Source organism: Prionailurus bengalensis, chromosome D3 (genome assembly GCF_016509475.1).
Source record: "Prionailurus bengalensis isolate Pbe53 chromosome D3, Fcat_Pben_1.1_paternal_pri, whole genome shotgun sequence".
NCBI classification, from domain to species: Eukaryota; Metazoa; Chordata; class Mammalia; order Carnivora; family Felidae; genus Prionailurus; species Prionailurus bengalensis.
In genome coordinates, this window is record NC_057356.1 from 90025809 (window position 1) to 90048275 (window position 22467).

Below are 22467 nucleotides of genomic sequence, written 5' to 3' on the forward strand. Positions count from 1 at the left end.
AAAAATGACCATGGGTAAAGATGTGTTGAAATTTTTAAAATGAGTGAATTGACAAGGAAATTTGGTTATTTCTGAGGCACACAGCATTTTAAAGTAAACGTTGGAGGGGCCCCTGGGTAGCTCAGTCCGTTAAGCCTCCTATCTCATGGTTCATGAGATTGAGCCCCGCGTCAGGCTTTGCACTGACAGTGTGGAGCCTGCTTGGGATTCTCTTTCTCCCTCTCTCCCTGCTCCTCGCCTACTTGTTTTCTATCTCTCTCTCAAATCGATAAGCATGAAAAAAAAAGTAAACATTGGAATTATGATGGATTATACATACAGTAAGAACATTGATAAATTTCTAGAAATTTTATACAACTTCTGAAATACTTGTATTAGTAACATACACCTGTACAAATACAACTTAAAGAAGGTTAAACATCACTTTTGTTTGACACTCCTTCTCCTGGAATCCAACATGTCCAGTGGGCTTAATTATAATTTAATATCACTCCCAAATTCTTGATATTTTCCAGAGACCCTCTGGAAAAATTCCAATATTGGTTCTAGATCAAAAAGACTTCATGTAGAATTTGACTTTTGGAAGCTATCAAAAATGTCCAAAGGTTTAAAACTTGATTAAATATGATCAGAGGTCACTGTGAAATAATACTTGGTTATCTATTTAACCAGAGTGACCGTTTAAAAATGTCAAGGGCAGACCAGAAAGTTACCTGGTTTGAAAAACAAAACAAAACCTTTAGTTCTTTTACTATTGAGAAGATTCAACTTTCTTAAGTAATCAAAGACCTGATTATGACACCAGGAAGTGCAGGGCGTTATTTTGACAAGGCACATAATCTTTATTTTCTAGGCAGATTATTCAACACGTAAAGAACAGTCTTTTACAATAATCCAAGATAATTTTGTCCTTTTAATAGAGAAAGAATAATACATTCTAGTTTTACATAGGCACACTCTTGATATTAAAGCTCTTAAAAAAAACCCTTGTAATCAATTCATTTAATTTTAGCCAGTTTCCACACAACACAAGATTTTCTCTGTTACTCTCTTTTTCCCCAGCTTTTGATACTTGTTTTCTTTTTATGTATTATTCTCCTGTGTTTTTTTTTTTTAACATTTTTATTTATTTTTGAGAGACAGAGAGAGACAGAGCCAAGCGGGATAGGGGTAGAAAGAGGGGGAGACACAGAATCCAAAGCAGGCTCCAGGCTCTGAGCTGTCAGCACAGAGCCTGACTCGGGACTTGAACCCACAAACCGTGAGATCATGACCTGAGCCGAAGTCGGATGCTTAACCACTGAGCCACCCACGTGCCCAATTCTCCTGTTCTTTAAATTTTGAAATAGCTTTTAGATAACCCCTAAACTAGGACAAAATTGCTCTTTTCTTTTAATAAGGGCACATTTTCATTCGTTAAATACATTTTCTTACCCAAAACACGTAATACTTTCCTGTGTACTTTATGTACAGAGTTTATTTCTTTACCCTAATTATTCTTAGTTTCCCTTACCTACGTAGATTAGAATCTTTAAGCCTCGTAACTGTAATATCTAGTGAACACCAGGAAGCAAGCAGTTGTGAACTAGTTGTTACACACACATTCTGCAGTAGATTAACAACTTTGTGAAGACATCACTTCATAATTTCTACAGGCATATGCTCCCTCATGGTACAGGTTCCCTCCCAAATGTAGAACATATTTGCCAACAGACTCACATATCTTTTGTCTCTTTTGTCTGTAATAAGAAGCCAAAAGTAGGTAAATTTATGTTTATAAGTGTTTCGGTATTTTATCTTAGAAATGGTCTGGATATTTAATGAATATCCATCGTTTAACTTAGTATAACTTTAAGGTTTCCAGTTTCCAAAAAGATTTTGGAAACTTTGTAACCAGTTGTATTTTATAAAACCTAGGCACTGTTTGGGTCGCAGTGCGAGGACAGCGGAGGGGGGTGGACCGGTCTGACACTGTAGGGGCGCCTGCCCCGAGCTCCTGCCTGGGGGGGGCCTGCTGGTGGCTTGCTTCTGGGGTAGAGCCCAGCCCCCACCAGCTGTTTTAGTTCAGTCTCACTAATTCTGGGGAGGAGGCAGTGAAGGACAGGGACAGTCCCATTCCACCTCTCCAGCTCTGGGCACAGGACAGTAGGTAATTCCTACACTGCCGGGTGCAAGGGCCTCCTGTCCCCAGAGCACCTCTCCCTGCCACCCTGTAAGTCCTCAAGTGTCCTGTGTCTCAACTGCACTTTCAAGTGATTACAATCCTTCCCATTCAGAAGAGTTCTGGTTGGAACAGAGGCGCCTTTTGGAATATGCGTGGCCCTGAAAAGGACCACATTCGGCTTTGGCAGCCACGGGCACATAAAGTTGGGGGTGCTGTTCCCTGTGTCCCCCTGAAGGAATGGGAGGCAGAGCACCCTGAGGAAGTGGGGAGCTTGTGAAAGAGAAGTAAGGGGGAGTGCACAGGTGGGGGGGGGAGTGTGCACAGGTGGAGGGGGGAAGTTCGCACAGGTGGGGGGGTGCACACAGATGGGGGAGTGTGCACAGCTCGGGGGGAGTGAGCACAGGTGTGAGGGGTGCACACAGTCGGGGGAGTGACACAGGTGGAGGATGGGAGCGTACAAAGGTGCAGGGGGGGGGGAGTGCACGCAGGTGGGGGAAGTACACGTGGGGGGTGTACACGGGTGGTGGGGAGTGAGCACAGGTTGGGGGAGTGAGCACGGGTGTGGGGGGAGGGCACACAGGTGGAGCTTCCAAAGACGGTGAGGAGCTCCTTGAGTCGGCCGTACTAACAGACTTCAGCTTTACAGTTTACATCTTGTTGCCTGACTACACCCCTTGTGCTGCAGCCAAGGGCCTCTGCAGGAGCTCTGGCCTGTGGCAATGACGGAGCCCAAGCCCCTACTGACGTTGCACCTTGATTTATGTCCCAAGCTCACGGTGCTGGGCCCACAGTTATTAATATATCCCGTGTACTGGGCTTGGAGGCTGAGGGTAGGTAGGATACGGATGTTCATGCCTTTTAAGGTGCAGTGATCAGAGCACAGGGCTTTTCAGGGAGCTTTCTCTCCATGTTAACCCCGCCCTCCCCAGATTTGGGAAAGTTTCTGGTGAGTCTGCAGGTGGACGCTGCATATGAGGCTGGCATGGGGCCAGGCTGGGGAGATCTTCCTTCCGGGACGTGAAATCACTTAGGGACTTCTGATCAAGATTCATTATGAGTTCATTTTTCCTGTTTTTTTTTTTTAATGTTTATTTATTCTTGAGAGAGAGAGAGAGAGAGACAGAGTGTGCGCAGGGGAGGGGCAGAGAGAGAGGGAGACACAGAATCCGAAGCAGGCTCCAGGCTCTGAGCTGTCAGCACAGAGCCCGACGCAGGGCTCGAACTCACGAACCTGTGAGACCATGACCTGAGCTGAAGTCAGATGCTTAACTGACTGAATCATGCAGGTTCCCCTCACTTTTTAAGCTCTCCTGTCCACTTCAAATACCCCAATTATATGTGCTTTAAAATTTAATTAATAGACTCAGAAATGTAATAAATATCCCTACTGAACAAAAACAAAACAAAACTTATAGCGGGGAGCAGGGGTGGAAGCTGCTGCTTTGCTGGACTCTGGGTCCCAAACAGGCTGCGGCATCTAGAAATGAGACTCCCGGGGAGTGACAGGGGCCCGAAGTGCCCAGGCACAGAGGGCAACCGGAGCCAGTGTCGTTGCAGAATCGAGGAACCGGCTGGGTGTCCCTGCTGGTGGCACACCCCAGGCCCACTGCACCCTGTCTGGGAATGCCGAGCCACCCCCGTAAGAGCTGGTCCTGGACCAGGCATCCCGAGCACCTTGTGGGGGCCACCACAGCATCCCTAGGCAGAAATACTACAGAGAAGGAGGCCGAAACAGCTGCCACTCAAGGCGAGCCTGCAGGTGAAAAGTCCTCAAGTGGCTAAGACTCATAATAAGAAAGATAGCCCACAGAATCTATTGGGAAGTGAGTTTATATCCTCAGAAATGGAAATAGTAGAACATGTTTAAAATGGATACAAACGATGTCTGTTTAAAATTCTTCAAGAAATCAATGATCTCATGTGGGAGGCACCTAGGAGTCAAGAGCAGATGGCGAGGAAGGAAGCACAACCTATTAGAGGTCCTGAAAATGAAAACTCGTCCCTGGAAAAACTCAGTGGTTCACGGAAGTGCATAAAGGGCCACAAAGAGGGAACCAGCCACCTGGAAAGCACGGCAGGGCTCTGCCCAAGAAGCTGAGCCAAGAGAAAAGAAGTAAAAAAGAAAAAAGAAAAGCCGAGAGAGCTTTTGGATGTACGACAGAGTGAAAGACTCCAACGCTAGTCCTTCTAGAAAAAGAATAACGGGAACGGCGGAGATGCGGAATCGGGGGGAGAGAAGAAGGGCTGAGTCTCCAGCTAAGGACGCCGAAGACTGAGCAGGTGAAGCCGAGGACGCTGAGGAAGAAGAGGAAACCTGAAATCCTTTAGGACGAAGGGGTGTGGACCATGGGCATCTGCGTCGTGGGGTACCGGCTGTGGACGTGGAGGGGGCGGGAGCAGCTGACGTCCTGCAGGGGGACAACTGGGGGTTGCCCGGCCGTGGATGATGGAGGGAGGCCAGGAGGACCTGACACAGAGCGAGGAACAAATCCAGTTGCGGGTTTTCAGGAAACCCTCCAGATGCTTGGGATGGCTGGGAGCGAACGCAGTCTGCCCAGATTTACCTTTGGCTTTTTCCCTTATTCATGTTATAGCTGAAATGGTTTTATCAGTAGACAAAGTTCGTTTTTTCTACACAGTGTGGAACCAGAAGCAGTGCGTCCGTGAAGATCAGTTGCAACCGGCGACCTTCAGGACTCTGCGTTGAATCGGTCCCTAACTATGGCTTGGGGTCTTATTCTGTGACAGGCACTGAGGCAGGTGGAGATCAGGGAGACAAAAGTCCTAGGCCTCATACAACTTAAGTTCTAGCAAGTCAGGCAGATAATTATTAAGTAAGCAAATATATAGAATATTGGGTAATGATAAAAAAATAAAGAGCAGGTGCACAGGGGCAAAATTCACGTCCACCCGGAACCTCCGAACGTGACCTTATTTGTAAGTAGGGTCTTTGCAGATGTAATTGGTTAAAATGAAGTCATACTGGAGTGGGTGTCCCCTGAAGCCACTACCTAGTGTCCCTCTGAAGAGAGAGAGGACGGGGGCCCGGTGAAGCCGGAGGCCGAGGTTGAAGGGTGCAGCTGGGAGCCAGGGACCCCTGGGACGGCCGGCCACAGGCTTGAGGAACTGTGAGACCATCAGTTTCTGGGGCCCTTTGCTCTCGCAGCCCCAGGACGCTAACACTGGGGATGGGTCCATCCCTGCCCTCCCCTGGGACTGCCCTGTGCCTGAACTTGTATTTGTTGAACTTTCTGTTCACGTCCAAAGAGCCGCCCCCAGGACTATTCCAGGAGGCAGCCACGCCTGGAATCCGCCCTTCCCTTTATGCCCTGACTTGCTTCCCAGCCTTGAAGGACAAGGAAAGCCCCATGCTTTGAAGGCACACCAAGTTTTCTGTGAGTTGAAGGTACGCGATTACAGGTTTCTAGACCAAGAAAGACAAAATGCCGGCTGAACTGCACGGGGCTCCTCTTCTGACTTCCGGAGCACCTCTGTCCTCCCCCGTGAGCCCAGCTGCTGGGCTCGGCCTGGGTCTCCCGGCTCCCAATGCACACGTTGTGCCCTCTGTGGCTTCCGGGTGTTTCCCTTCCGCTGCCGAACCCCGATCTCATCCGTTGTTCCCGAGATCGTTCAGTCACTCCTGCAGGCGGTTTAGACTTATCCTGTGAAAACTCTTAGAAAAAGTCAATCAAATGAGATTTAAGGAAGGAAAAGGAGGCGGTGGCTGTGGTCTAACCACAGCCAGGACGTCTTAGGATACTCAGTTGGCCAGTGCTGGGCACACCAGCGTTGACAATTTGGGAGTCACACCCTTACCCCTCGAGTTGAAGGCCACGGCCTGGCGTAGGTGCGGAGTCGGAGACAGGTTCTTGTCTTGGAGAAGCCACTCTGCAGCTCCATACGGTGACACTGCAGTCACCGCACTGTGACTTCCGTCGTGGGACTTCCACGGGTACCTGTCTGTGGGAGAAACAGCCTCACCGTCTCTGTCCACGGCTTCTGCCCTCGTGCTGTAAACAGCTGGCGTGTCTGCAGGTGTCGGCGGGCTTCCGGAAGCCGCGCAGAGCAGGCCTTCCTTCTGGCTGGTGCTTGGAGAGGCCCAGATCCCTGGCCAGCCTGGAGGGAATAAGAAGAGTGACAAAAGTCCTGTCTGAAGTGACATCACAGGCGGGCGATGCCTGCTTTCTCCTTCCCTGCGGCCCACGTGGGGCGAAGACCGGAGGGAAGGAGAAAACACGCGCCCTAAATGTCGGGAGCTCGGTTATCGGACAGGCTGTCTGCCATCCAGGAGGGAGCACTGTGCACAGAGCCTTGGGGCCGAAGAGGGCCGGATGCTGTGTACAGGAGCTCAGGCCTCCTGAGAGCACAGGGTCAGGGGCCCGCTTCCTGTTTGTGTCTGAGCCCTTGCTGTCTGCGATTACGCAGCTCCCCCTCGGGCGGTCTCTGGCCCAGGAACCCCAGTTCTTGGGACTTGCTGGGGAGTTCTCCCCTAGAAACCGATTCCTTCCTCTTGGAGGGCCTCCAGGCTGCCCTCTGAAGGCCACGCCCCCTTCCAGCTCATTCTTCAAGGACAATTGCTGTCAGAGTTAGTTAATCTCTGCCGGGATCGCTTGGCTCAGTTCAATGCCGGCAGGGGCAGAAAAACCTGGCTTTTTGGTTTTGTTTTTTTGGTGTGGGGGGTTATTTTTAATCCTGTCATGGTAAGACTAACTAGGTGAATAAAGCCTTCTTTTCCGTGTTGTAACAAATCCATCCAAGCAGACCCGGGGCAGAGGCAGGCCCTGTAGAGCAATCACGCGGGACGCCAGGAGACGTGGTGAGTAGAGTGCATGTGTGCACGTTGGCCCCGCACTGAAGTTGCTCACAAGGGGAAGCAGGCCCTGCTGATGGGCCTTTGTGTCGTGGGAGGAAGCGAGCTTGGCCCAGGCTCTGTGGGCGGCAACAGTTTCCTTTTCTATCGTTTATTCTGCTCAACAGTCAGAATCAAACAAGGACAGCAAATGGGGAGGGGGTGGGTTTTATCCACATCCGCCCCCTCCCCAGCCCCCTCTCAGGGCTCCTGCTGCTTTGGAGGCAGGTTGGGGGGAAGGCCCTTGGTGAAGGCAGCCCTTGGCGATTTCCAGGCTGCCTTTGGCTAAGCGCACGATGACCCGGCTTTGTCCACTTGTTGGCGGAGCTGAGAGAGAGGAGAGTAGAAACAGGCCTGCGTCCTGTCCGTCCTGGTCCTGTCTGTCCTGTCCGGTGGGAAGCCAGGCCACAGACTGGGAGGGGAGACTTTCAGGAGGTGGGGCTGGATTGGGGTTGGGGGTGGTTACACCACAGACATGGGCATGACTTTGAGAAGTCTCAAAGGTAAAGTGTTTAACAATAAGAGTCAGCACCGGGGTACTTGGAAATTTGTTCTAAATCAAGGAACAGCTAGCTGGAATTAGCAAGCAAGGCTTCCTCTGTGACGGGCCCCCGCAGCCCAGGGCTGGGCTACCTGCTCCCCGAAAGAAAACACCCCAGGGCTTTCCCGGCTCTACCCCTGACCCCATTCTTCAACTTCTCCTTCTCTAGCAACTTTCTTCCTTCTGCCAAGGCCAAAGTCAGGAATAGCCTTTCTAAATCTCCAGAATTTTGTTGGGTGATTAGTTCAAGGTCAAGCTTGACTATAACACAGGGAAGCAAACAGATAAAGGAACCTGAGAGACTCCAGAGGAGCAGAGGTGCAGCCTGGGGTCGGCCCCAGATCTTAAAGGCAGGGTTGGTGCCCCGAGCCACTCCGTGGGCCTGATAGCAGAGGACAGCAGTGCTCCATGTGCTCCGCGGGGAGGGGGAGTGAAAGTGAAGTGGTGTAGACCCCTGTTGTCTGGGCCACATCACCAGGAGCAGTCTTTTGGGAAGGTCAGTCCTTGGCATACGGCTCCCATTGGGAAGGGGGTAGTTCCCCCTGGAAATGGAGATGTTCTCAGGCCTTACGGTACAGTTCTCCCTCTTTGCCTGTGGCTCCCTTTTCTTCTTCAAAAAGCCCTTTTTGTTTTCCATCAGAGAGGAGCATCAGATAATTTTTAATGGAAATTGAGTGGATAATAAAAGCTCAAATATTGATTTAGGTGGAAAAAATAGCCTGCTCCATTTCAAAGGGCTTTTCCTGGGTGCTCAGAGCTCCATCTTCTTGCCACTGTGGGTCTCAAGGAGTCCCTTCCTCCTGATTTATTTGCAGCCTTCAGCTTTTGGCTCTGCCCCACAAGAGCCTAGCTGGACCCAGCTGTGTTCCTACCAGAATAGGAGGCAAAGGGAGCCTATGAACGGCCCACTGGCGCCACCTACTGGACAAAGTTCTTAATCCGTTCTTGACCGAGGACGGCTCACTGTCACCTTGTTACCCACTAACTACCTTGCTTCCTTTATGGACAATTCTCCTACTCAGTGGTATACTGAATGAGTGCTTATACTTGTTGTTTCTACAACAGCTGTACTGTTTTGCACTATCACTTAATATCTTACAATTCGCCCATTTAAATGGTGCAGTTACGTGGCTTTAGTATATTGACTTATGCAGTCATTGTCACAATCCCAGAACCTGTCTGTCATCACCCCAACAGAACCCTGCCCGTGAGCAGTCACTTCCCATCTCCCCTCATCCCCCCAGCCCTAGGCAACCAGCAACGTGCTTTCTGTCTCAGGATTTGCCTATTCTGGACAATCTGTAGCGTTTTGTGTCTGGTTTCACCTAGCAAGGTGTTAAAGGCTCGTTCCTGTAGTAGCGGGTATCAGTACTCTATTTGTTTTTAGGGCTGAGCAACATATCTTGTCTGTATCACCCATCGATGGCCACTGGGATTATCTCCACCTTTCGGCTGTTACGAATAATGTTGCTATAAATGGTCATGTACGGGTTTTTGTGTGGACATGTATTTTCATCTCTCCTGAGTGTATACCTAGGAGTGCAATTGCTGGGTCATATGGCAACTGTTTAATCCTCTGAGGGCCTGCCAGACTGCTTTCCCCAGCAGCTGCCTCATTTAACGCCCCCACCGGCAGCACATGAAGGGTCTGGTTTCTTCACATTCTCCCCAACGCTTGTCATCATCTGACTTCTTGGGTTTAACCATCCTTGTGGGTGTGAATTGTGTTGCTATGGTTTGATTTGATTTTCATTTCCCCGATGGCTAATGATGGTGAGCATCTTTTCATGTGCTTGTTGGCCATTTGTGTATTTTCCTTGGAGAAATGTTTATTCAGATTCTTTGCCCATTTGTAAACCAGGTTAATCTGTATTTTATTACTGAGTTGTAGTTTCTTATATTGTAGACACAAGTCCTCACCTTGGCTGTGCTGGTGCCTGGAACCGTAGGCCGAGGCTCTATTGTAAAAATGTACAAAAGTCCAGAAGGAAGAGCTGGTTTGGAAGAAGGTGATGAGTTTAGTTCTGAGCTGGTAGTCTTACCCTCGTCAGGACCAGTTTTTCTGCTCTGTGCCCAGCCTGGAGCCCACCATCGGGGTGGAGGGACAGCTGTGGAGGGAGGAGGGGGGAGACTGGGGTCTCTAGCAGGTCCCACATTTACAGGTAAGGGAAGGAGGGACACCTCATGGATGGAAGCAGAGAGGCCAGAGCAGTTCTCGGGGAAGACGAGAGATAGGGCCGGGGGGCCTCCCAGGTGGAGGGTGGGGCTAACGGTGTCTAAGTGATGGCCGGGCCTTTGATGTCCTTACCGCATGGCTTGTAAGTTTCTTTTTAAGGGACTCTAACCTCAGGAGCAGATGGAAGGAACCCACAATGCCACACAGGATTTTAGAGAGTCCTTAACAAAAATTTTTTTTTTCTAATAAACTGGTTGATCACACACACACAAAAATTTTTTTTTAACTGCATCATACTTCTCTCTCTCACAAACACTGCCCTTGCTGCCACCTGGGATGCGGAGCACTGACTTGCCTTCACGGGAAGAGGGCCAACAGGGAAGATGGCATGTTAACGAGCGTGTTCACTTGGTTTCTGTCTTATTAAAATTCTTCAGTGTTAAAAATGAAGTGATTTGGTGAAGATATAGCAAAAACTCTAATTTCCTGTTCTACTACCTTTTGTTATTTTAGTCCAAATGACCGGGAGTAGCTGTGTTGGATAACATAAGCTTTCTTGAAGTATTTGAAAGATCGAAGGTTCAACATCCGGTATTTATCTTTGATGTCCCTCCCCTGTCGCCCACTGCAGGTGACCTCTCTCCTGGCTTACCTGCTGCTGCTCGAGGGAGGCATGTTCTCTCCGTCCCCACCACCCTCCGGGCTGTTGGAGAGGGTCTTCCAGTTCATTGATCTCCACCAGAATGAGTTTGTACAGGTAGGAGGAAACACACACACGAAACGCTTAAATGGCAGACCCTTTGGCTTTCTGGGTGAGTGGTTATTTGCTGGGAGGTGTGGAATTTTTTTTTTTTTTTTTTTTTTTTTGCCTGACAACTTAATTCCATTTGAAATGCCCTTGAGTCTTCACTGAATTAAACTAAGAAATATTTGTGGGGTGCCTGGGTGGCTCAGTTGGGTAATCATCCAACTTTGGCTCAGGTCACGACCTCACGGTCTGTGGGTCTGAGCCCCGCGTCGGCCTCTCCACTGTCAGCGCGGAGCCTGGAGTTGGCTTCAGATCCTCTGTCCCCCTCCCTCTCTGCCCCTTCCCAGCTCGTGCTATCTCTCTCTCTCACGGCTGTCCGCGTAGTGCTGACACCTGCTGAGCCCACGCTGACCCTGGACCATCATCAGAGTGCCAATTCCTCCCCTACTGGGGCCCTTGCTGAGGTCCCTCCTCCTGCAGAGCCTGCCTGAGACTCATCCCCCCGTGACGCCATCCCAGGGTAATACCACCTGGCTGCAGCAAGCTTTAGGTCCAGAGTTCTGCCGAGGTCACTGTCAAAGCTGTTTTGTAGACCTTGTGCAATGTGCACTTTATCTCCTCCCTTATAATCCTCTGCTCCATTCCTAACCCAGTGCATGGCGGACTGCACGTGGTGCAGGGCATACATCTCGCGGAGAAGAGATGGAGTGGGAGGGGTGGAGAAAGGGGAGAGGGGGCCTGGGAGCAGAGAGGGTGGGGGCAGGCACGGGCTGTAGCCACTGTCTCCCTGAAAGTCCCCTCCTCCTCCGCTGGCCCTCTCGCCCCTTGACGCGTGAGAGTGTCCACCATGGCCCGGGAACTCTGTGACATCTCACGGGACTTTGTACCCGAGCCCGCACACCATGTCTGACACACGATTCACGTTCAGTGTACGTATGCTGGATCCACCAGCCGGCGTTGGCCATATTCATGGGCAGACAGATGGGAAAAGCTCGTGTCTCCTGCCAATACACAAGCTGAATGGCCAGGCCGCTGGCCCTACACTTGACCTTCATGGAATCCTTCCTCATACTCGTGTGTGTCTTTACTTCACATGAGGCCTCTTGGGTGTTTGAAACCCAACTGGGGACTCCGGTGTCGTTTAGAATTAATGGGGGACAATGTGTGATGGACGTGTGTTGACTTGGGTGTTTCAGCCCAAACTCTCCTTTCTGCAGCCTCCTCACACGTACCCAGTCCGTTGCCTTTAGGGATTACTTGGAGGCCTCTGTTCTATAAATGTTAGTTTAAGAGTGCAAAACACAATATTCCTTCAGGTCCAGTTACTAAATAAAGGTGCCACATACTTCATACTAAAGTCAGCACAGAGCCCGACGCGGGGCTCAAACTCACGAGCCATGAGATCATGACCTGAGCCGAAGTCGGACACCCAGCTGAGCCACCCAGGCGCCCCTGTGATTGATTATTATTGATAATTCAATACTACTTGGTGTTGATTGGGTGCCTGGGCCCAGGCTCTGAGATAAGTCATGTGTCATCATCTTCTCTGATCCTCGCGGAAAGGAATGCTTGTTATCTTTTTGGCTTCCCTCTCTTGTGGGCCAGATGTGTGCATTTCCCACATGTCAAGCAACTATATAGCTCTCTGGACACCAAGGGGGCATCCACAGTCCAGCTCCCTCCCGACCCACCTGCCTGGCACGAGCGTCACCCCCCTACCCCCACTGCCGACTGTGGATGCCAGTCACAGGTAGTGAGCCCCCAGTTACCCACAGGTTCCATACAGCTCCCGTGACTCCCACTCAGGTCCCATCATTTGCTATAACAGCTCCAGAACTGAGGGAGACAGTTACTTACGGTTGCCATATGTTATGTAATAAAGGACATGATAAAGGGTATGTGTGAGCAGCCAGGTGAAGAGGCACAGAGGGCACAGTCTGGAAGCACCTTCTGTCCCCCTGAGGTTGGGGTGTGCCTCGTTCCCAGGCCGCAGATGCAGTCACCAACCTGGAAGATGTCTGAACCCTATACTTTCAGGGACGCTTATAGGCAGGATCTTCACGAAGGCAGGATCGATTGTGAACCAATGTCCATCCCCTCCCTCCCCTGAGGATGTGGCTGGGGTCGGAAGCCCCAAGCTTCTAAACACAGCGTGGTCTTTCTGGGGACCAGCCCCATCCAGAAGCCCATTAGAACTGCCTCATTAGAACAAAATATGCTCCTGCCTCCCGGGAAATTCCAACGGGGTTGGGAGCTCTCTTTCAGGAGCCCAGTCTCTGAACAAAAGATACTCCTGCACCGTCATCTCATAGGAAATTACCAAGGTTTTAGAGGCTCTGGTCAAGAGCCCAGGACAAAGGTCAAAATATACATTTCTTATTGTGTGATGGTATCACACGCACAACTGCCCACAGGTGGAGAGCACTGCCCTCCTCATGGGGATGAGGGACATGTGCTGTCCCTCCAGCTCGAATGGGCAGAACCCGGTGCAGGAGGCAAGGCTGTCCGCCTGCGGAGGCCTGAGTTTAGGCCCCGGGATACACGGCCTACTGGGTTCCGGAGGTGCCGGGGGCTGACCACAACACCTATATGCCAAGGGTGGTCAGGGAGCCCTGCAGCCCAGCCGAGGCCACCGTGTGCTTAACCAGAGTGAGCAGCGAGGGCCGGGCGCCTCCGGGGCCTTGTGGGAGGCCCAGCGTCCTGGAGCAGAGTCACCAGACAGCTGCTCCAGGCTCTTACTAAACCAGAAGTGGTGGGTCAGGAGCCCTGCTGTGCACCCTGTGGATCCAAGGAGGACAGACGCAGCTGTCTAGGAAGGCAACCCTGTGCCCAAGCTGTCCTGGCCTGTTCTTCCTTACACAGCAAATGTCTCTACCGGCCCGTCTGGCAGTTCATCTTGGGTGTTGCCTGTTTGCCAGCTCAGTGTTCAGGTCAGGTGAAGAGTGCTAGAGATTTGGTGTCCCCTACCCCTGAGTGACATCTCAGTGAGGAGCACCCCACCCAGAGCGGGTGTGGATGACACTCCTCAGGCAAATCACCTTGTCGCCTTTCCTCACAGATACTTAAGGAGTGGGTGGCCGTAGAGAGTGACTCCGTTCAGCCCGTGCCCCACCTCAGGCAAGAGCTCTTCCGAATGATGGCCCTGGCTGCAGACAAGCTTCGGTGCCTGGGTGCCAGCGTGGACTCCGTGGACACGGGCTTTCAGCAGGTTGGATGGCCCCTCCCCCACCACGAGCGAGGCCACCTCCCTGGGCATCAGCCATGGCTTCCCGTGGGGGTGGCAAGACTGGAACTGGCTTCGATCCTCCAGAAAAACGCCCCTATAATCTTCATACCCAGTAAAGATGAAGAATTACATCTTGTCCCCGATGAGATGGTGTTACCGATCTCTCATTGTGTCAGGACTGGGAAGGCCCCCCTCCGTATTCTATTCACATCCTTCACGTGTGGTTCCAGTTACTCCCAAACCGACCTTTCCCTTACATTCAAATGTACCTTTCTCAAAGGACGCAGTCTTGCATCAGAGTTACGGCTTATTACTGCGTCTCGGTCACAAATGGCGATCCTCCATCCAAGTGCCGTTGCACCCGTGTCAGCATTGATGAATCCCTGAATGGTCTGTTTTCCAGAACCATGTCTACTGGATTTAGGCCTTTGGAGTCTGAGTTCATACTGAAGAGCATATTCGATTCAGCTGACTGTCACCATGCATCTAAAAAAGTATTTTTCACTACATTTTAGGTTTTAATTAAGTGGCTCATGGTACCCTTTTTAAATGTAGATAAAGGGATGATCAGAAAAACTATGTGGGCTCTACAAAAGACCATGGGTAGACACAAAACAGGACTCCTAATCTCATGTCTGAATTTTTCTGGGAGAACTAGACAACATTTATTTATTTATTTTTTTATGTGACCTCTTTTTCTTCTGCAGCTGCCTGATGGTCAGACTCTCCCGATACCTCCCATCATCCTGGCCGAACTGGGAAATGACCCAAAAAAGCCCACCGTGTGCTTCTATGGCCACTTGGACGTGCAGCCTGCTAGACAGGAAGATGGGTGGCTCACAGACCCTTACACGCTGACGGAAGTGGATGGTCAGTGATGCATCAGTGTTGGGTTCTTTGTGGATAAGGGATTGCCTACAAGGCTTGGGGACTAAAGATGTGACTCCTATCCCGTCACCGTTAGGGATCAACAAAATGCTGCCAGTCTTATAGTCTACCAGTTGTCCAACAAGGCTGGCTGTTAGTCATTTGTGAAATAAACTACAGCTGTGCACGTGATGCATGCTCTTGGGCGAGTTAACTCCCAAGATGGGGGTTCTTGGGAGGAAGGCAGTCGTCCGGGTCACACAGTTTCCTTTGTTAAAGTACTGAGTGAAATTATGTTTTTTAAAGAAAAGAAGAAAGGTTAATGGAGATACACACATACCCTGTTTTCATTCTCATGCAAATTATAAACTCTTGAAAGGAGAGGCTGTGTTACATGGCATTCCACAACAGGTCCGCAGGTCCTTTCCAGCGAGCTTGGCTAAAAGGGCTAATTCCTATTAAGGCCAGAGGGATTTGTATATTGCAAATTAGTTTGTATTATCTAACTAGCTGATGGCCATACTGTTTGTACAGAAGAAATCGGACATGGTGATCTCAAAGCACGATTTGTGCCTGGAAAAATAGAAAGTACTGTTAAAATGATTACCCATAAAACTACCTTTGTTTTTAACTTGCTCAACTTGGCAGCGGTGTCTGTGCCTTTCTCAAAGTCCTTCCCCTATTTTTAAAGGAAAACTTTATGGTCGTGGAGCAACAGACAACAAGGGCCCCGTTTTAGCGTGGATTAATGCTGTGAGCGCCTTCAGAGCCCTGGAAGAAGTAGGTAACCAGCTGTGTTTGGGAGGGGATATTGTCAGCATTGGTCACTATGATCACAATGATGATGATGACAAGGACGATCATGGCAGTGAAGGTGACAGCGTTGATGATGATGACCATTATGATGATGGTGATGATGACAGTGCAGGTGGTGGTGATGGTGAAGATGGCAATGACGAGGATGGCGATTGGCAACAATGACCATGACGATGTGGACACTGATGATGACGATGACAGTGATGATGACGATGATGATGATGATGACAATGATATGATGATGACAATGACGATGATGTGGACATTGATGTTGACAGTGACGACAATGACAATGACGATGTGGACACTGACAATGACGATGATGATGACAATGATGATGATGTAGACATTGATGATGACGATGACAGTGATGATGACATGATGATGACGATGATGACATGATGACAATGACAATGATGTGGACAGTGATGATGACAATGACAGTGATGATGACAATGATGATGACAATGACAATGATGTGGACATTGATGTTGACAGTGATGACAATGACATGTGGACACTGACGACGACGATGATGGTGATGACGATGGTGAGGACATAATGATGACAATGACGATCATGATGATGACGAGGACAAGGGTGATAGTGATGACGAGGGCAATGATGACGACAAGGATGACAAAGATGAGGATGACGATGACAATAAAGGCAGCGTGCTTTGTGTCACGGTGCTCCAAGCTTAAAATTGCGCTGTGTCCTCTTCTGTTCCCAGCAGTCTCCAGGGGTGTGGGTTACCGTCACACCCACTTCACAGATGAGGAACTTGAGGCCTGGGAAAACAAAGGGACTTTCTGAGGCTGCCCGCTGGTCTGGGGCAGGGGTGGTGCTGTACTTTGAGCCTGTGCTGTTGACCACAGTTAAAAACAAAACACAAAGCACAGGAGGAGTCTGCACTCGTCTTTTTATCTTTCTCTTGTCTGGTCTCCTATCTTTATCTTGTCTCTTTTATCTTTATCTTACTTTAGCTTGTCTTTTTTGTCTTCTCCTCCTCCTTAACACGAGATATGGCTTCATTAATAGAGACAGACATGCACCTTAAAGAACGTATTAGCTGCTTTACAGATTATCAAGATAGAACTCTCTGGTATGTGACGTTCTGTCTGAATCCTCAGATCTCTTTCCATTTGTGTGAAAAGTGGTTTCAATAGGTGTCCAAGTCAGGGCACGGAAAGGTAGGAGTGCAGCCTGAGGAGGGGGACCTCCTCTTTCAGGCCACCGGAGGATGGCATTGGTGGACCCAAGCTTGCATCTTTAACGGTCTCATGCGATGTTCTCCAAGGGTGGTTTCAACTCACACCACTCTCCTCCTACTAACGAATGTGGTTAGACTCCAAACAGAGGATTCAATCTAGCCGTGTGGCCACGGGCAAGAGAGTTAATCTCTCTGGGCCTCAGATTCTGCTCTGTAAAAAATGAGGGCATTGATTTGGGTGGTCAGCTTTCCAACACTGTTTAGTTGATGGCGTATTTCCATTTGGCACTGAGTTAGCCCGTCGAGTTGGTGAGCATGATGGCAGGGAGAGACAGGGCCCTCCTAGCCCCTGTCCGTGCTCCCTGTTCTGGGGAAGGCTGGGAAATCCCCACGCAGAGCCCAAGCCAGCTGCAAGTTCAGGGAATCTTCCTGGAGAGGAGGCAGCTCTAGGGCTAGACGTGGTGGGAGGGGCCGTTTCAAATGGAGATGGCAGAGAGGAGAGGAAGGAGGGGAGGCACCACCGTTGCACCCCAACTCCTAAGGCACTTCCCAAGGAAAGCCGCCTGCCGGCTTCTCCCTGTGCATTAAGCTCAGAGCACCTACTGTGCTCCAGACACCCGAGAGGTCCAGGGGCTGCAAATACAGGTCCCCATGGTCCTGGCCTCATTCCCTAGCTCACAGCGGACCTGCTTCATGGCCCTGGGGTCTCTGGGTACACTGAGATGGCCTCGGCGTTTTAGGAAGTTCTTCAAGGCCCTTTGAGCCAGAGCTTCCCTTCTTCTCAGGACTTACTTATGAGGCGTCCATTGTGGAATATTCCTTGAAGTGCAGTTTGGAATGGGGCGTCTAAGTTAAGTCATAGGGTTGACATTTTGCACCTATCTTGTTCGATGCGGTATTACAAGAAGAAGGAAGCTTGGGTTGGCTCTGTTGGTTCTGGGACATGCACATTTATTACACTCGGTTCCTGTCTGGGCTCCACAAAGCATTAGCTCTGTGCCTCTGGAGTGCGGAAGGATTTTGTGGGACCGAAATGTGTAACCTTTCTACCTTCCTCTCCTCTTGCTCACATGACTTCATTGAATTAACCATTTGAAGATTGGATATTTAAAAAGGAAATGGGGCCCACCGGGTGACTTCATGGGCAAAAAGGAAGGTGTCACCAGTCACAGAGGAAGCAGACCCTCTGCCCGTCGTCCCCACCCCAGCCCCAGCCAAAGGCTCTGAGAGCAGCACACCCTGTCTAGGACAGAGGAGGCTCGAGGTGGGGGTCCCGCTGTGTGGGTCTCCATCCAGCCTGTTCCAAGGAGACCTGGGGAAGGAGGGGTCTGTGTCCAGGTGCCAGGCAGAGCAAGCCAGCCCACCCTCCTGGATGGCCTCTTCCAAATCCTGTCCGTCAGAGCAGGTCCTGACTCTGCCCCATGTTTTCCTAGAGGCAATTTCATCGGCAGCCAGGGGCTTCTCTTTCAGGAGTTCATTTTCTTCTGAGACAGAGCAGAAGAGAGGGATGTAACCGCTCTTGACTCCACTGCTTTATCTCACTGAGAAAGACGAGCTTCCTAAGTGAGCCCATTGTTCTGGCTGGGTCCCGTTGACCCCCTACAAAGCTGCCTCCCGAGTTGTCATACCTGCTTAAATAAGCCCTGAGTGTTTAACATGATCTTGGTTTCTCTTTCTTTTTCTCTTTCTTTAGTTCTTTCTACATTCTTTCTGTGTCTTCTTCCTTATTTCCTTTCTTCCTTCCCTCCTCCCTCCCTCCCTCCTTCTCTCTTTCTTTCTTTCTTTCTTTCTTTCTTTCTTTCTTTCTTTCTTTCTTTCTCTTCCTTCCTTCCTTCCTTCCTTCCTTCCTTCCTTCCTTCCTTCCTTCCTTTCTTCCTCTGTGTCTCTATCTCTTTCCTTCCTCCCTCTCTCTCTGTTTCCTCCCTCCTGCCCTCCTTCTATTTGTCTCCTTCCTTCCTTCCTTCCTTCCTTCCTTCCTTCCTTCCTAGGGAGAAAGCAATATTTATAATAAAGTTCCTATATATAAAGGCCAAAGTTTGCTTTGCTTTTTAAATTTCAACTCTGAAATGCACACGATCACAAACAAAACAGAAGAGGGGCACCTGGGTGGCTCAGTCGTTTGGGCATCCGACTTTGGCTTGGGTCATGATCTCATGGTTCACAGGTTTGAGCCCCACATCGGGCTCTGTGCTGACAGCTCAGAGCCTGGAGTCTGCTTTGTGGATTCTTTTTCCCTGTCTCTCTGCCCCTGCCCAGATCATACTCTGTCTCTGTCTCTGTCTCTCTCTCTCTCTCAAAAATAAATAAAACATTAAAAAAATTAAAAAACAAAACAAAAACAGAAGAGATGTTCACTGCCCTTGGACAAATCAGTTAATCTCTTGGAGCCTCATTTACCTGATGTGTGAACTAGGAATAGTCCCCTCGACCTTAGGAACCTAGAGTGGAGTAGATGAAGTCCCAGGTAGGAGGAGCTCCGAGCCCGGGAGTGTGAGGCCCTTTGCAGTGTGGTTTCTTCCTTGCTGGTGCCCTCCTGTTCTGCCCTCCCGTCCTCTCTCTGTGTCTTGCTTATCGAGCGCGCAAATGCACCTCACCTCAGTGGCTAATTTCACCGAGAGGCAGACAACTGTTAACACCCATACCGCGTAGGTGGATAGGTGAGTGGCCGAGGAGTGGAGCAGCTCGTCTCGGGCGCCTTGGGTGTCAGTGACAGAGCGGACAGCTGTGCCGTCTGCCTCCCCCAACACGTAGCAGCTACTGGCTTGTGTTGTGTTAATCACATTTTGCCAGAAAATTCTTAAGCTTTCCAACTACTTCTCAGCAATTGTTTTCTAGTTAAATGTTAATAAAGAGCTTTCAAATATTAATATTTCAGAACTTCAGCTTAACTTCTTAAGACACATAGAAATAAATGTACCCAAGGGATACATTTGAACAAATCGTTATCCCCAAATGCCCTTAACCAACTGAATGACCGAAGGTCACTTAATTTCTAATATATAATCCTCCGCTCATCCTGCCTTTGTTAATCTTTGGTGAGTCAATCCCACTCGTTAAAACTAATTAGTATGTTTGTGCCATTGATTATCTGCATGGAATTACTTCTAGAGTTCTCCTGTGCATGTTTTATGCTCCAGGAAAAGACTTTGACCTCTCCTCTTCATGTGGCTCTCAAAGATATGAAGTTATAAATTATAAAGATACAAAAAGATCAAAACCGAATTGGGGAAAGGCACATTGTAAAAATTTTAAAGGAGCTATTCTGTGCCCTAATATTAGCTAGAGAAAAACCTGAGTTCCATTTTGCTGCAAGATCAAAGCCTTTGAATAAGTTAAAAGGCAGATTGAACTCAAAGCTGAAAAATAACAGATACTTGAAATAAAAATTATCCTGAGGCTTAAACATTAGACAGTCGTTCAAAGGAAGGAGTTCTCATTTATCACGCTCAGAATTACGAGAACAGAAAAAGATTTGTAATCGAGTAACCTTTCTTGAAAGGTTCCTTTTGGGGAGAGGGAGGAAGGTGCCCATCTCTGTGGCGGCCCAGCCGAGCCCTGAAGTGTAGACGTTGCTTTTTCGGTAGGAATTCCTTCCCCGAGTCCTTTGTGGTCCACGCTGAATCGATGGGTCATGCTGGAGGCCGTACGCTGGGCCTTCCCTTGAATTCTCCTTCCTGGTCTTAGGTCTGACCCCTTTGTTATAAATGGAGCCGTTGGGTATGTGGACAACCCGTACGTTGAATGTGTGTGGTGATGTATTTATGTCACACGCGAACTACTTCTGGATCCGAAAAGATGAATGGGCATGTTGTGCAAGTTTTTGACAGAATGGTTTGTTCTGTTGTTAATCTGATTCAGGATCTCCCAGTGAATATCAAATTCATCATCGAAGGCATGGAAGAAGCCGGTTCTGTTGCCCTGGAGGAACTGGTCAGAAAAGAAAAGGACCGGTTCTTTTCCAGTGTAGACTACGTCGTGATTTCAGATAACCTGTGGATCAACCAGGGGAAGCCGGCCCTCACCTACGGCACGAGAGGGAACAGCTACTTCAGGGTGGAGGTATTTGCAAGCTCCAGGAGGGCGAGGGAGGAGTCCGTCCTGGGATCTTGGAGGGAAGAGAGAAAGCTCTTGAGAGAGGAGAGTTCTGACCTGGAGGCTTGGCCGGGTCACGGAGGTCATGGAGGTCTCAGGACGGGGGATTCAGGAAGCCCCCCAAACAGAGTGGCTGTGCTGTGTGCATTTTTCTGGAGAGAGGATACAGGGGTTTGTGACTCACAAAACCAAAAGGTTTAGGAAGCACAGCTGTGGAGTTTGGAGGTGAGAAGAGCAGTTCAGGGGGTAAGGAGACTGCCTGATGGGGCCCAGGCTGCCGAAAGGAGGGGCAGGAGCCCTATGGCAGGGGGAGGAGGGGGGGCACCTGCATGGCTGAGGCTGATGGGAATTCTGGCTCACTCCCTGTGCAGCCTTGTGCAGGCTCCTTCACTCGGAGCCTCCATTTCCTTACCTGTAAAGTGGGCCCAGTGATCCCCTCCCAGGGTCATTGGGATCCCTGAGTAGGAGGTCCGGTTCGGCTTCCTTTAACTTTTCTAGTCATACGATAGCACTTTAGAGCCAGACGGCCCTCCCTGGGTGATCAGTAGGTTTTCAGCCACTTCGTGTGTCCTCGTGTAACAGGGTGCACACTAGCCACACATGCCCTGTCCACACCAGACTGCTGTGAGCATGGGAGGGTGTAGAGAAGGTGGAAATGCTCACGCGCTCACAGGCACTTAAATGGCAGCGTGTGCCTTCTGCTCACCAGATGTGAGGAGGCTGAATCCCAGGCCAGACAGCCTGACAGAAACAGCCCCTGCCCTCGAGGAGTTTACTGCCCAGAGACCCAGACGCTTGAAGACATGGGAGGGAGAAGCAGCGAGGTCCTTGTGGAAACCTCTCTCAAAGACTTGGCCTTGAGAAGGCGTGACATGAGAGGACGTCTAGAGGGGCACCGGGTCTGGGCACCTTCAGGAGGCAACCGAAAAGCTCCGAGGGAGCAGGGGGTTTATGAGAACAAAGGCACGGGGGCGGCGGGGGGGGGGGGTCCTAAGCTCTTCTGAGCAGGTGCAGGATGACACTGCCGAGGGAGAACGTGCAGGACATCTGTCCCACTGCGTCTCTGGGTCTCTGCTGAGTAGGAAGTACGTCTGCCTGCCACAGGGTGACTGGGGACTGGGTGGGAGAACGGACCGGATCATGATCAAGCGCCGGGGAGGCTTGGGCAGGGAGAGTCCCCTGCCCTGCAGCTGGGTCATTGTTAGCAGCCGAGCTCAGTAGCCAGGGAAGGAGAAGGCCCCGGTGGGCAGGGCTGACCCAGGGCTGAGGTCCTTCCAGGCGGTGTGATGGAGGGACGAGGGAACGGCCAAGAGCACCACTGGCCACAGACGGTTAGAAGTGATGGGCGATGCAGGGCTGAGGGGAGACAGGAGGACAACAGGTGCGGAGATCCTGGCTTGGTCAAGGGAGGCCACGAGCAGGTGCAGGAAGTGACAGGAGAATCGGGGGTGGGGGGAAGGTGGGAAAGACTTTGGAGGTGGGACTCTGCAGGCCCCACAGTGCTGTAGTTAGTGTGACTGCCTCATGAAGTAGAGGTTTGAAGCTTAAGTGACTCAACGGAAGATGCGTCTGGCAGTGCTTTGAAGATGGACCGGAGGAGGGGAAGACCAACCCGGCGGGAGAGATGGGGGGAACGAACCAGAGAGACATTTCAACGCAACTCATTAGGAGCTGGTAGCAGATTGGGTGTGGGGTGCACTGAAGTCAAAGATAACTTTAAGGTGACAGGTTTGCAGGACCCGTGTCTGTTCTTCTTTTGGAAATGGGTGAGCTGG

At 50.2% G+C, this 22467-nt stretch overlaps 1 protein-coding gene across 1 annotated transcript in view; it reads left to right on the forward strand.

Moving 5' to 3' along the window:
• The first annotated feature begins 6590 nt into the window (after window positions 1-6590).
• CNDP1 (carnosine dipeptidase 1) overlaps window positions 6591-22467 on the forward strand; it is a 29224-nt gene continuing 13347 nt past the window's right edge. The window contains exons 1-6 of the mRNA XM_043559093.1: window positions 6591-6980; window positions 10362-10487; window positions 13537-13686; window positions 14412-14574; window positions 15263-15351; window positions 20459-20659. Coding sequence (XP_043415028.1) covers window positions 10404-10487; window positions 13537-13686; window positions 14412-14574; window positions 15263-15351; window positions 20459-20659 — 687 coding nt within the window. The 5' untranslated portion in view covers window positions 6591-6980; window positions 10362-10403. The remainder of the gene's footprint in view (window positions 6981-10361; window positions 10488-13536; window positions 13687-14411; window positions 14575-15262; window positions 15352-20458; window positions 20660-22467) is intronic.